At 44.2% G+C, this 12,754-nt stretch overlaps 2 protein-coding genes across 5 annotated transcripts in view; one reads left to right on the forward strand and one right to left on the reverse strand.

Annotated features, from left to right (window-relative positions):
• The first annotated feature begins 318 nt into the window (after window positions 1-318).
• Window positions 319-6,717, forward strand: ZNHIT3 (zinc finger HIT-type containing 3). The gene is made up of 5 exons (XM_003767991.4): window positions 319-919; window positions 1,054-1,085; window positions 1,347-1,433; window positions 4,775-4,855; window positions 6,135-6,717. Exons 1-5 carry the CDS (start codon window positions 837-839, stop codon window positions 6,329-6,331), a joined length of 480 nt encoding a protein of 159 aa, XP_003768039.1. The 5' UTR covers window positions 319-836; the 3' UTR covers window positions 6,332-6,717.
• Window positions 6,718-7,032: 315 nt separating this feature from the next.
• The window catches only part of MYO19 (myosin XIX), a 42,350-nt gene continuing 36,628 nt past the window's right edge, over window positions 7,033-12,754 (reverse strand). For all 4 annotated transcript variants that reach the window (XM_031966536.1, XM_012548103.3, XM_031966535.1 and 1 more), the window contains 4 exons: window positions 10,447-10,576; window positions 9,532-9,617; window positions 8,775-9,065; window positions 7,033-7,322 (listed from right to left, as the gene is read on the reverse strand). In XM_031966536.1, the coding sequence (XP_031822396.1) occupies window positions 7,194-7,322; window positions 8,775-9,065; window positions 9,532-9,617; window positions 10,447-10,576 (636 nt within the window). In that variant the 3' untranslated portion in view covers window positions 7,033-7,193. The remainder of the gene's footprint in view (window positions 7,323-8,774; window positions 9,066-9,531; window positions 9,618-10,446; window positions 10,577-12,754) is intronic.

Genomic DNA, 12,754 nt, shown 5'->3' on the forward strand with positions numbered 1-12,754 from the left:
CTCTGGGGAGCCGAGGCTTTTCCGGGCCGCCCGAGCCGTTCATTGGGCAGTTACAAGAAACGGGGAGAGCGAGCGCTGGGCCCGCAGGCCCCTCCCTCGGTGAGCCCCTGGTGCGGGTTAAGGCCCACAAGGTGAGGTCCTCTAGAGAACAACAGCTTGCGGCTGAGCTAAGCTCCGGGGCCCGCCGGCTTGCTGGGTCTTAGTTCTTGGGAAACACGGGGTCTCCAAATATAGTCACAGCTTCAACCCGGAAGTGCAGCTCCTCGGGTCCCCGATGAGGGCGCCCTCCCCTGTGACAGGCGGAAGTGAAGGGCAAAGACCTGCCAGATTCTCCTTTAGGGAGGCCGAGGATGGAAATGCCCCGATCGCAGACGCCCTCGCGCCAAGTGCCCTCGCCCTCCCCCCCTTTTCGGCTTCTGCCTTTCCCCATTGGATTGTGAGATCGCCTCCCCAGGTCTTAACATAGTGCAGGGCGCGTGGTAGGTGCTTAATAGACGTTTAATGAGCATTGACTATAATCCAGCTCAAAACCCGACGGAACCTACCAGGTCGCTCCCCGCCCTACAAAACTCCGGAGAATCACGTGATCTTTCCTTCTCCGCCCACTAGCGTGTAGATCTAACGGTTGGATCTGTACTAACTGGGTCTAGGAGGTAGAGAGAGCGGTGATCGATTGGCTTCGCCTAGCCTTGAGCTTGGCCAGGATTGGAGAATTCCGAGGAAGCGGATCGCACACCTCCGGGTTGTACGCCCCGCCCCCACACGCACACTTATTTTAGGGGGCGCGACGCGGAAGTTCGGCACGCGCTTGCGCGGAAGTCCCGGAGACGGTGGCTATGGCTTCGCGAGAGATGGCCGGCGCGTGTGCTGTGTGCCAGGAGGGACCCAAGTACCGCTGCCCTGCCTGTCGCTCCCCGTAGTACGTGAGGCCTCGGCGGGCGGGGGAGGGGAACGGGAGGCTCTCGGGGAAGACCTCGGCAGTTCTGGGTCTGGTTTCCGCGCGGGGGAAAGCGGGGCCCGCCCTGACCTGCCTTGTCTCTGGTTGTCTTGCAGCTGCTCGGTGCCTTGCTACAAAAAGCACAAAGGTAGGGAGAAGCTCGCCTCCCCCTGGCGCCCGGGCAGCCCTCGGCCGGCCAGCTCCTCCCCTCCCCCCCTTCTCGTCCTGTCCCTCTCCCGGCATCTCCAGCCCCGGCCCGGCCCCGTATGTAGCTCTGCCCCCTTTCTGCTCCTTTGCCCACTGGCTCACAAAGCCCCTTTCGCAGGCGAATGCCCTAGTGTGGGATCCTTCTGCCCTTTCCCTTCCCCTTTCCTTCACAGAGAGAGTTTGTTGCTTTTAATTTTAACAGAGCAGTGCATCTCCAAACCCTCTCCCGTCGTGCAAAATGGAGACTCAAGTGCTCTTCCCGGGAAAAGAAAGCTTTTGGAGGACAAAGGTGAGTGATGCATTTTTGAATGGTGCAACTGGAAGACTTAAGGACTAGACTAGGCGACATTTGTAAGGCGAGAATAGAAACTACTTATGTGATAAAATTGTGCCACATCTAGATCTGGAACAGGACAAGAGAATTGATAATAAGATGGGATCAAGACCACAGAAAGCATAGTTTGAAAAAGTAGGAGAGAGAACTTCTGAAATGTTATAGAAAGGGGATAGGACTGGTAAATATTCAGGAAGGGAGGTTGAGGGAGCGCATATCTGATGTTCTCAACTGTAGGAAGTGAGGTCACTCTTAGAAAGAAGGGGATTGAAGAGGGTAAAATGGGGAGTGGCTAAGGAGAAAGGTTTGGTAGACCCTTTGTGGAAGTGCTGTAGTAGCAGGATAAAGAGAGCTAATTAGTGGTTCCATACCCTGGCTTTGTTATGGGACTTGGTCCATTCAACTGCCTGCACTTGGAAGTATCAATTGAGAGGTATTCCCAAGGGTTCAGAATTGGCAAGGAATGGGGTTGGCCACAAGTCATATGTAGTAATAGATTCAGGGATGCTACAGAGTGAAGGTTGACTGACACTTTTCAGCCCTTTCAGTTAAGGGATTGAAGAAGGGTCCCATAGGTATGAGAGAATTGTGGGAATTGAGTGAACCACACTGACTTAATTCTGGTTCTAGCTGAGTTCTCTCTCTCTTTAGTGGGAGTCTAGTCCAGTTTTTGTCTTGTGAGAAATTATGGGAATTGTTTGAAACTAGTCCTTCAGCTGGAATACTTCTGCTTGTTGCTTAGAGAGCCTTAAGTAAGGACCTAGGTTATGCTGACAGAAACACAGCCAGATCCAAAGATTGATATATAGGGAGTTTTCTCACAATTATACATCTCAAGTAACTCATTATACATCTCAAGTAACTCATGTCTTATCTGAAAACTAGTCCATCAATTACTGTCTCCTTGTTCTCTTGATGGAATCCTTGTGGAGAGGAGGAGGAGTGGGACACTTTGTGACTTCAGGAAATTGTACCCGTTTGCTCTCTCTTTTCCGATTTGGAAAGCCCCTAATCTTTCCTCCTTTTAGAAATCAGATAATGTAATCTTGGTTTATATCTTAATTGTTTTTAAAGCAAAAAAAAAAAAATCTGTCTCCCCCTGTATTTGGGATCCAGTGCCAAAGTTGAACAAGCCTGGTTCCTATTAATTTGTTATACATTATTTAATAAATCAATATGCTTGGAAGCTTCAACTCTTTTTTTCCTTGGTTATTTCATGTTTAACTTAACACACGACTGGTAGACATAGAATGGAGAGTTAAATTAAGCATTTTTTTGAGTACCTATAGGCCTACATATGTGGGCCTACTATAAGTACTTTGGTGGGACACAAGTCTGTCTCAAGAGAATGGGTACAATAGGCATTCTTGCTAGGTTGTCTCTTTAGAAAATTTGCCTTCGTCCTCAAAATTTCCAGAAGGAATACCATCTGCATTCCTGCTATGCTCTTTTCACACTCTACTTTGCATCCGTTGATTTGTCCCATTCTCACATATGGATCCTAGAATGCAAAGATTTGATTTCTCATCTCTCCAGCTTCTAGCTGTGACGTGTACTCACACTTAAGAAATGTTAGTTAAAATTAGAACATAGGATAGGATTCCTCAGATTTGTGAAGGAAAAAAGTATTTGTGACCAAAGAAGAACTGGAGATCATTATTGACCATTAAAATGTTTTTGTACAAACAAAACTAATGCAGACAAGATTATAAGGGAAGCAATAAAAGATTTTTACATGCATGCAAAAGTTCTGATAAAAGCCTCATTTCTAAAATATGTAGAGAATTGACTCAGATTTATAAGAATTCAAGTCATTCTCCAATTGATAAATGGCCAAAGGATATGAACAATTTTCAGATGAAGAAATTGAAACTATTTCTAGTCATATGAAAAGGTTCTCTAAATCACTGTTGATGAGAGAAATGAAAATTAAGACAACTCTGAGATATCACTAGCCACCTGTCAGATTGGCTAAGATGACAGGAAAAGATAATGACTAATGTTGGAGGGGTTGTGTGGAAACTGAGACACAGATACATTGTTGGTAGAACTGTGAATGGATCCAGCCATTCTGGAGAGCAATTTGGAATTAAGCTCAAAAAGTTAGCAAACTTTGATCCAGCAGTGTCGCTATTGGGCCTATATCCCAAAGAGATCTTAAAGGAGGGAAAGGGACCCACATGTGCAAAATGTTTGTGGCAGCCCACTTTGTAGTGGCTAGAAACCAGAAACTGAGTGGATGCCCATCAATTAGAGACTGGCTAAATAAATTAAGGTATATGAATGTTACGGAATATTATTGTTCTGTAAGAAATAATCTACAGGATGATTTCAGAGAGGATGAACAGAATGAGCAGAACCAGGAGATCATTATACACGGCATCAATTCTGATGGACATGGCTCTCTTCAACAATGAGATCATTCAAACCTGTTCCAGTTGTTCAATGATGAAGAGAGCCATCTACACCCAGAAAAAGGGCTGTGAGAGCTGAGTGTGGAGCACAACATAGCATAGCATTCTCATTCTGTTATTTGCTTGCATTTTATTTTGCTTCTTTTTTTTTTTTCTGGTTTGATTTGATTTTTCTTGTGCGGCATAATTGTATAAATATGCATATATTGCATATTTATACAATTATGCCGCACAAGAAAAATATTGTATTTAACATATATTGGACTCTTGCCATCTAGGGGAGGGGGTGGGGTAAGAGGGATGAAAATTGGAACAAAGTTTTGCAAGAGCTAATGTTGAATTGTCCATGAATATGTTTTTAAAAATAAAAAAAGAAATGTTTGTTGAATCAGTAACTATATCTTGATGTTGACTGGAACATAGTAATGCTAGCTTTTTTTCCCCTCTTTTTTAAAAAGTGGCTGGAAATAGTATACAAAATATGAGGAGTTGGGTTTGACTATTTCCTTCCTAGGTACCTTCCACCTGTAGACCTCAGGAGGCCCAGTACTTTGGATTCATAGATTTTTGTAATGGTTTTTCTATGACCATAAGTCTCCTCTCCTCCTACTGATAAAGCAAGCATTGAGGCCTTGAAGAACCGTTGGATCGTGCAGTTAGAGCTGGAATGGACTTCAGAAGGCCTCTAAATAAATAGTTTAATTTGCTTTTGAGGAATCTCAGGTGGTAGTAGCAGTAGCCCTCAAAGAGAGGACTAGACCCTAGGTCCCTTAGGTTCCACTTATCTTTGCAAGACCCTTCCTTTGACCACTGCAACAAACTTGTTTGTTCCTAGGTAAAGACCCTTCCTTTGACCACTGCAACAAACTTGTTTGTTCCTAGGTAAAGACTGGTCAGTGTCTGATATTCTGGACAGCGATGATGAAAAGGACAGAGTCTCTATTCAGAAGCTGAGGGACCTGGGTAAGCCAGTGTCATATGCATTTAAATCTTCTACATGGGATCTGATGGGCCTGTAGGATAGGAAACGTTTGTCTGTATTAATCCAAAGTATGACCAACATTTATTAATATAGGTTATTAGTAACTGTCTTATAAAAAGCAATTGTTTATTCTAATTACATACAAAAGCAATCTTTGAGCCTCAATTTCCTCATCTGTAAAATAGAGTTGGTGTAAATTTTGGCTTCGGGGATCTGGCTCTGTGATCCTGGCAAAACATACTTTTGACATTCTCTCTGAATTTTTTTTTTTTGGCAATTGGGGTTAAGTGACTTGCCCAGGGTCACACAGCTAGGAAATGTTAAGTGTCTGAGACCACATTTGAATTCAGGGCTGGTGCTCTATCCACTGTGCCACCTAGCTGCCCCCCTCTCTAGTCATTTTAGAATTTCAAAGGGAAGGAGACCCTGGTTAAGCAAGCATATGCTAGGAATGTTAACCTTCAATCTTGTTCAGTGAATGGTAAATTATCATACTTAGCAAACCTACAGGTGCTTGAGATTTTACGCCTTTTTTTTTTTTTTTTTTTTTTTTTAATTGCTGAGGATTCTCCTATGTACACACTTCTTCTTTGTGTGGTGCTGTGACTTAAAAATTCTGCACCCCTCCTCCCTCAAAATGAGAGATAGCAGTGTTCAGACAGAGGCATTCGGATTCTGTTCCAGCCCCAGCGATAACAAGATTATATTCATATACTTGGACTGTCTGGTTTTGCTGAGGCAGAATAATGTTGGAGGAGCTCTCACTCTTCCACTTGCTTAATGATGACCAAGTGCTTTCACCCCAGAGCAGCTCTCACATGGTGTATGTTACCTTTTCTTCCACTGCCTCCTTACCTCACAAGTACAAGAGATGAAGCCGTTTGTGTGGTGTCACATTTTAAGTCATATGAGCCTGCTTGGGCACACCTGGCTGCAGCACTGATGAAATGCTGGAGCTTGGGGTGAGAGGGCTTTGCAAAGATGCAATTCTCTACTTGCTAACTGCCAAAAAGAGGGTGACAACTGGCTTCTTAAATGGTAGAAGTTGTGATTGATTAAGGACACTGAAAAAAAGATCCGCTCTTTAAATTATCTTTAAATTTAAACCTGTTGATTTTGTATCTTAGATGCTTCTGATGTTGATAGAACAATCTTGGGACGTTTGGTTTCAACTTGTATGTGAATGTTGTAATAAATGACAAGAGGTCAGATGGATGGGTAGTGCTTGCCTTTCACATTCATTTTTGTCTTTTTCTCAAGGGGACTGTAAGGAATTAAGGAACTTACTGACCAATCCCCACCTCCGACAGTTGTTGGTCAGCATCGACCAGGCAGATGACAAAGAGACCCTCATGAAAAGCCTTATGCAGGAACCCCTGTTTGTGGAGTTTGCTGACTGCTGTCTTAGAGTCGTCAATCCTCCCGAGAAAGAAAATTCTTCGGATACAGAGGGGTGAGTTGAGCTTGCCCTGAGCTCCTGCCAACATGGAGATGGAACTGTTCTGCCTTTTAGAGAAGAAACAAAGGTTTGATCAAACAAAATGGAGGCAGCCTACCTCTGGTCACTGAAGTTCTGGGACTCGGCAGTCTCCATTTCTCATCTTGCCAATGAACACAATGTGCATAAACCCCAAAGAAGCAACCTACTTTGTGGAAAGAAGACCTCTTCAATAATAATGTGAGCTGGTTCTTTAAAAAGTTTTATTTGTTTGTGGTACACATCTAAACAAGCCTAGGAGAAGGGAATGTTTGGCAATGTTTCCCTCCTACACATCATTTAAAACATCAGCTTGTTCCTAGATGTGACATTACTAGACATTTAAATAAAACGAAGTTTTACTGATTTTAGTGCAAGCTGTTTTTCACTTTCCCCAGATCATCATCTTTGGTATTGAACAAGGTAATCATTTGAAGTAACCTGAAATAGTGTCAACCTAAGACTTGTCAAGTAATGTCAAGTAATGAATTTCTGCCCTGATTTAGGCCACATTCCCACAGCCGTCACCCAGCCTGATTTCCAGAACTGAGTGGCCAAATCCTAATGACTCACCAGAGGAGTAAAGGTTAGGGACCATAATGGGTATGGAGGACATGGGAACTGGGACAGCCCTAGTTCTTCTGAATCCCACTGTGGGAAAACCTACATCGACCATTCCCTTCCTACTGGTTTGAATGCCATCACCACTGCCAGCCCTGCTCTGAGGTATAATAGAGGTCCCTGGATGAGGATAGTTGGAGGGAGGGAAAGAAAACCGGAGACCAAGTCTGAGGAAACAAAGTGCAGCGCTTGAGACGGCAGGTACAAGGGCAAGCGGTGCCTCACACCGGGATCAGTCTGTGCCTGTCCAGCAGGATCTGATTAAAGCCGGTGATGTTGCAGTGCGGTGCCTCGGGACTGGTGTTGGCGTAGAGCAAGGGGGACTTCTTGCAGTGAAACCGGATGGAGCCCTAGGGAGACAGATTGCCATCTGAGAACAGCCCCAGCATCCCCCTCCCGAGGGCACATGTGCCCAGTGATGGCTGGGCCTTGTGAGCGGCCCTGGAGTGGCCAGATGAGCTACTTATTATTGCATTAGTAAGTGAAGACTCCGATTCACTGGCATGACCCAACAAATCGTGCTTTTGTATAGCCCATTCTTGCTATTTTCTTTCTGGCCAAGGCCACAGGGTTAAATGACTTGCCCAGGATCACAAAGTCTGTAAGTGGCAAATGACTGAAGATAGATTTGAACTTGGGCCCTCCTGACTGCAGGGCTGGGGCTTTAATCACTTTGTCACTTAAAATCGATTTTTTTTTTTTTTTTTTTTTTTTTTTGGAGCAGGGAAAAAGTATTTAAGTGATGATGTCTAATCTGATAATAAAAACCCAGTGTGTGCTTTTCACAGTCCTTAATAAGGTGGAAAATAGGGTGGGGTTTTCCTGATCCTCCTAGATAATCAACCAACCAAGAAACTATGTTGTGTTTATTTTCACATACTTAAAAAGAATGTAAATTCCCTGAATTTAGGGGGCTGGAATTCTGGAGAAGTATGCTTGAAACAAGGTGTTAATTCAATGGAATTGATGAGATAATGGTTCTCTAATTCACATATATTTAGCATGATATAATCAGTCTAGATTGGCTTACATCACTACAGTATACTGAGTATAATTGTAATAGGATATTTAAAGGATGAGAGAACTGGGGACAAAGTCAGACTGTGATAGATGCAGACTGTAAGAGACAATAAAGACTATGGGCTCTATTCTTGCCCATCCTTGTCATAGTCACTATCCTGCTTAGACCAAGGCTCTTCCAGAGGACCTCCAGAAAGCTAGTCTGGACATTACATTTTGGCGCCCCACATTGAGATTTCCCTGAGGACTCAGGTGGAGCAGGGTATTAGGGGAGTTACAAGAAGAAGCAGCTGGAGTGAAAGACTTTCTTTAAATCCTAAGCTGTAGCACTGGAAAGACAATAAGCCTGAATCAAATAAAATGCTACTAATGCCTGTTTCCCCCTTTAAGGAAAAAAAAATCTCTTGTCCTAGAATTTATTTTGTTTTGTATGGTATGTGGCTGTAGAGCCACAGAAGTGTTACAGCTCTGTGGCTAGTGTTGGGCTCAAGAATCAGAACTTGAGTTTGAATCCTGCTTCAGGCCCTTTTTAGCTATGTGATCCCGGGCAAGTCACTTAACCTCAGCTCAGTTTGCTCATCTGTACGATGGGGATAACAGCACCCAACTCCCAGAGTAGGTAATGTGGTAATAGAGTGCTTTGCAAAACTCACAGAGCTATGTCAATGTGAATAATTGTTATTAGCATTGTCTTTACCGTTAGCAGAGGTACCCCTGGCCCAAAGTGGTCACAGGAGGGAATCTGCTAGTTCCCTCTCATCTCCAGTGGAGCTCTTCCTTACCTGGGGCAGCGCTCTGATGGAGGTGATCCCTGCCTGGTCACACTGGGTGGCCTCCACCTTGTGGCTGCTGCTGTGACAAGGAATCTGTAGGCAGGCCTGCAGGGACAGGTTCCTCCGCATCCCAATCACCCCCACCGGCGCACTGGCCAGCACGAGTCCCAGCGGCCAGAGCTGGATTGTCTCACGTGGGGGCCATGGCGCTGCGCCGGAGAGGGGGTGGCAAGGCACTCTGGCAAAGCAGTTTTCTTCCACATCATCCAGTTCTATGGATACTAGGGAATCCATCTTGGCCTTCAAAGAACACCCACACCAGAAGCCTTTTAACATCACAGGCCCTCTTCCCCTGCTCACCTGCACTGGCGGCTAACCTGTCTTCTAGACTATAAGGGGCAAATGCTTCCTAGCAGCCACTCTCAGATCTTTGGGGGGAGTTGGGAAAGTGGGACACAGAGACTTGGGGGGAGCTCTGCACAGGCCACCAGGTGAGTGGCCTTCCTGGGTGAGCCTTGGTAACATGAGGGAGCATGGACACAATCATCCTTAAAGTTTCCTTCCAGCTTTAGAGACAGGCTTTCCTGTGATGGGTGGCTTTGGGAAAAAACACTTTGGATGGTAGACACAATTTCATGCATGTGAAGGGCTCCAGGAAGCCCAAGAACTCTCTTCTCCCTACCCTGTCTCAGGAGCATGCTTGTGTTTTGGATTTTTCCCCTGCCAGGGTGACGGGGCAAGGTTGAACACAGGGGAAGATCCTCACCCTCCATTTCCGCCAGGCGCGCTTGATGGAGGTCGCAGCAGCATGCAGCTTTTGTATCCGTTTCCGTGTCAGCCAGGAACGTGCAGCTGATTTGGTGACAAATGAGAGGAAGGAAATAACAGAAATAAATAAATGCTTCTATTAGCACCTTATAAGGAGATCTTACACTTGATGCCCTGGGCACCTACCAACCACTAGCTGTCTGGGTGGGGGAATGGCAGGGTCTAGCGGCCTTGCGGCCAGAGGCCTGGGGTTTAAGTCCCACCTCTGACACCTGCCTGGATTACTCTGGCTAAGTGTCTCTTGGGCCCCACTTTTTATCTGTAAAACAAGATGGGTTGACTTATAGCCTCAGATCTTTCCCGGCTCTAAATCCCCCGAGTCTATGGTTCACAAAGGGAAGACTCCTGGGAGATCTGGTCTGTGGACTGAAGAGTAACAGTGACCCTGTTGGCTCTCCTTTTCTCTTTAGATTAGGCCCCTCTCAAGTTGCCTGACCCTAAATGTCAATGGATAGAGTCAATAACAAAAAGAGCCCTCTCCACTCCTGCCATGGAATTGGGGGGAGCAGGGGGTGCTCTGTGAAGCAGTGGTGCTCAGACTTCAGTGGGGAATCCCCCCACTAAACCAGGAGTTTAACCTCATGTCCTGCTGACTATCTCTTGGGATTACTGGTGAAGTATGGAGGAGAATGAATGAGGAGCATTTATAAAGTACCTGCTATGTGGGCTTTGTATAGCTGAACTGAAGTCAGTTAAATGCATGACAGAACTCATTGTAGGAGGAATATCTGGTTTTTGGGCCCACAACTACCCAAAGATACTCTGGCTAAAGACCCACATAGAAGATGGTTCCATGGAAAGGCCTCCCCGCAGAGTGGGACAGCCCCCCCCCTTCCCAGCAGCTGGGCCTTACCTGCTTGGAGAAGAGTGGCCGCCCATCTCTGCTTCTCCAGCTTTCTGCGCTGGTGCCGCCTCCAACAGAACTGGATGCACCGAGCACATTTATTTAGGGTCTGCATGCGCCGCTGTTCTAGCAGCTCCAACTGCAGGAACAGAAGAAGGGGAGACACTAAGAAAGGCCAAAGTTTCCAGCCTAATCAGGCAGAGTAAAACTCGTGGTTGAACAAGGTAACTAAGAGTTCTTTCACCTTAGAAAATTGACTTTCACATACTTTGATTATCAATTGGGCAATGGCTCTTATTCTTAAAATTTGATTTGGTTCCTTATATATCTAAGAAATGAGACCCTTGAAGAAACTGGCAACAAAGATTTTTCTGTCAAATCTTTCAAAACACTTCCTTTTTAATTTTATCTGCATTTTGTTTGTACAAAACTAAAGTTTTATGTAATCAGATTTATCTACTTCATTATCTGTGATCCTCTCTCCCATTTTGTCACATAGATTCCCTCCACACAACTTTAAGAGTTAATTTCTTCCATGCTCTCTAATTCACTTATGATGTCACCCTATAAGGGCTTCTTCACTTCTCAATCCTATGTAACAGCATGGCTAACCTATGACCATTAGCTCTCACCAAAGAGGGGAGGATCCTAGAGATGGCTAATTTTGGAGCTCTAATTGAGTGTGGCCAAAGGGAAAGACCTAGATGTTGCAATTATGTAAAAAGCAAAAAGATGGAAGTGGGTTTTATGTGTCCTATAATGGGAATAGTTGAATAAGATATATAAATGGGATGGAATGTCATCATGCCAAAAGAAAGAATGAATATGAATTCAGATACATGGACAAACTTGCATGAAGTAATTGAAGGTGAAAAAAGCCACCAAAAGAACAATGAACACAATGATAAACATTAAAAGATAAAACTATCTGTATGAATGGATAGAGTGACAAAGGCGGGCTTAGGGCTGCTAGGTGGTGAAGTGGGTAAAGTACTGGCCCGGAGTCAGGAGGACCCAAGTTCAAATCTAACCTCAGACATTAACTAGCAGCATAACCTGGGGCAAGTTATTTAACTTTGACTGCCTCCACCAAAAAAAAAGAAGAAGAAAAGGGCAGGGTCAAAAGAACAATGTATAGAACCACTATCAGGTAAATTAAAAAAAAATGCAGCTGAATTTAGCTTACACTTGACTGTAGATGCCCAGTGCAATTGATCAGATATAGTGAGAGGAGAGGTATATTGAGAAATTGTTATAGTGCAAAAACCTCCTATAACTCAAAATATATTGATGTTATTTTTCCTTATTTTTTAAAAATAGTTTCTACTTTTAAAACACATGCATAGTTTTCAAAATTCAACCTTGCAAAATCTTGTGTTCCAAATTTTTTTTCTCCCTCTCTTCCCACCTTCTCCCCTAGATGGCAAGTAATCCAAAACATGTTAAACATATGCAACTCTTCACGTACTTCCACAATTATCACTCCGCACAAGAAAAATTAGATCAAGAAGAAAAAAACGAGAAAGAAAACAAAATGCAAGAGCAGAAAATTAGTTGTGTGCGCTTGATGTCAGCCATAATTAAGCCATTTTACTTAACTTTTTGTGGGGATTGTTTAGTTTTTTCTTTTTTTAGAAAGTGATTACTTATGTCAAAACAAAAGGTATCAAGAATAAAGGGAACAAAAACAAAAACAAAAACCATTTTGGCAAAATTAGCCCTCACATTGACTTCATACATATATATATTCTATACCCATCATCTCTATTATTAACACTTTCAACAAAATGAAGATAGTAATCTCTCTCTCTATTTGGGGACCAACCTTTTATTCCCAGCCAGTTTCTCATTACCTCAAAGAGCATAAAGTAAGGTTGAATAGATGGCATTACTTTCAATGCATGAGACACTAACATCTAGTAAGCCAAAGTCCACAAAGCCTAAGATCTTTCAAGGTTTTGTTCAAGTCCCGTCTCCTTCAGGAAGGTCCCCCCAGTTATTCCAATCTCTGATTATTCCTTCTCTGACCTCCTTCAGTCTTGAGCCTACCACACAAAGAGGGTACAGTGGCTTGCCCCAGTCCCTGCCGCATGGGACTAGTCTGGAGGCCTCTGTGTTACTGGGCATAGAGCAGGCACTTCACCAGCTGGACCGACTTGCTGTCTTTATGCTGGATCATGAAATGGCATATGTGTGCTTAAGCATGCCCTGCTTCAATCTTCTTGATGCTAGGGGTATGTGTGTCTGGGAGAATCAGAGAGGGGAAGATGGCTAAGGAAACTGTCCTGCTGCTTGAGGGAGAAGGGGCCCATTTAAG

Source organism: Sarcophilus harrisii, chromosome 4 (assembly GCF_902635505.1).
Source record: "Sarcophilus harrisii chromosome 4, mSarHar1.11, whole genome shotgun sequence".
In the NCBI taxonomy this organism is placed as follows: domain Eukaryota; kingdom Metazoa; phylum Chordata; class Mammalia; order Dasyuromorphia; family Dasyuridae; genus Sarcophilus; species Sarcophilus harrisii.

Bases quoted from the DNA above. Each gene is read 5' to 3' on its own strand.
- ZNHIT3 (XM_003767991.4), top strand. From the start codon at position 837: ATGGCTTCGCGAGAGATGGCCGGCGCGTGTGCTGTGTGCCAGGAGGGA. The intron at 920-1,053 runs GTACGTGAGGCC...GTTGTCTTGCAG, and splicing joins CCTGCCTGTCGCTCCCCGTA to CTGCTCGGTGCCTTGCTACA. The intron at 1,086-1,346 runs GTAGGGAGAAGC...TAATTTTAACAG, and splicing joins TTGCTACAAAAAGCACAAAG to AGCAGTGCATCTCCAAACCC.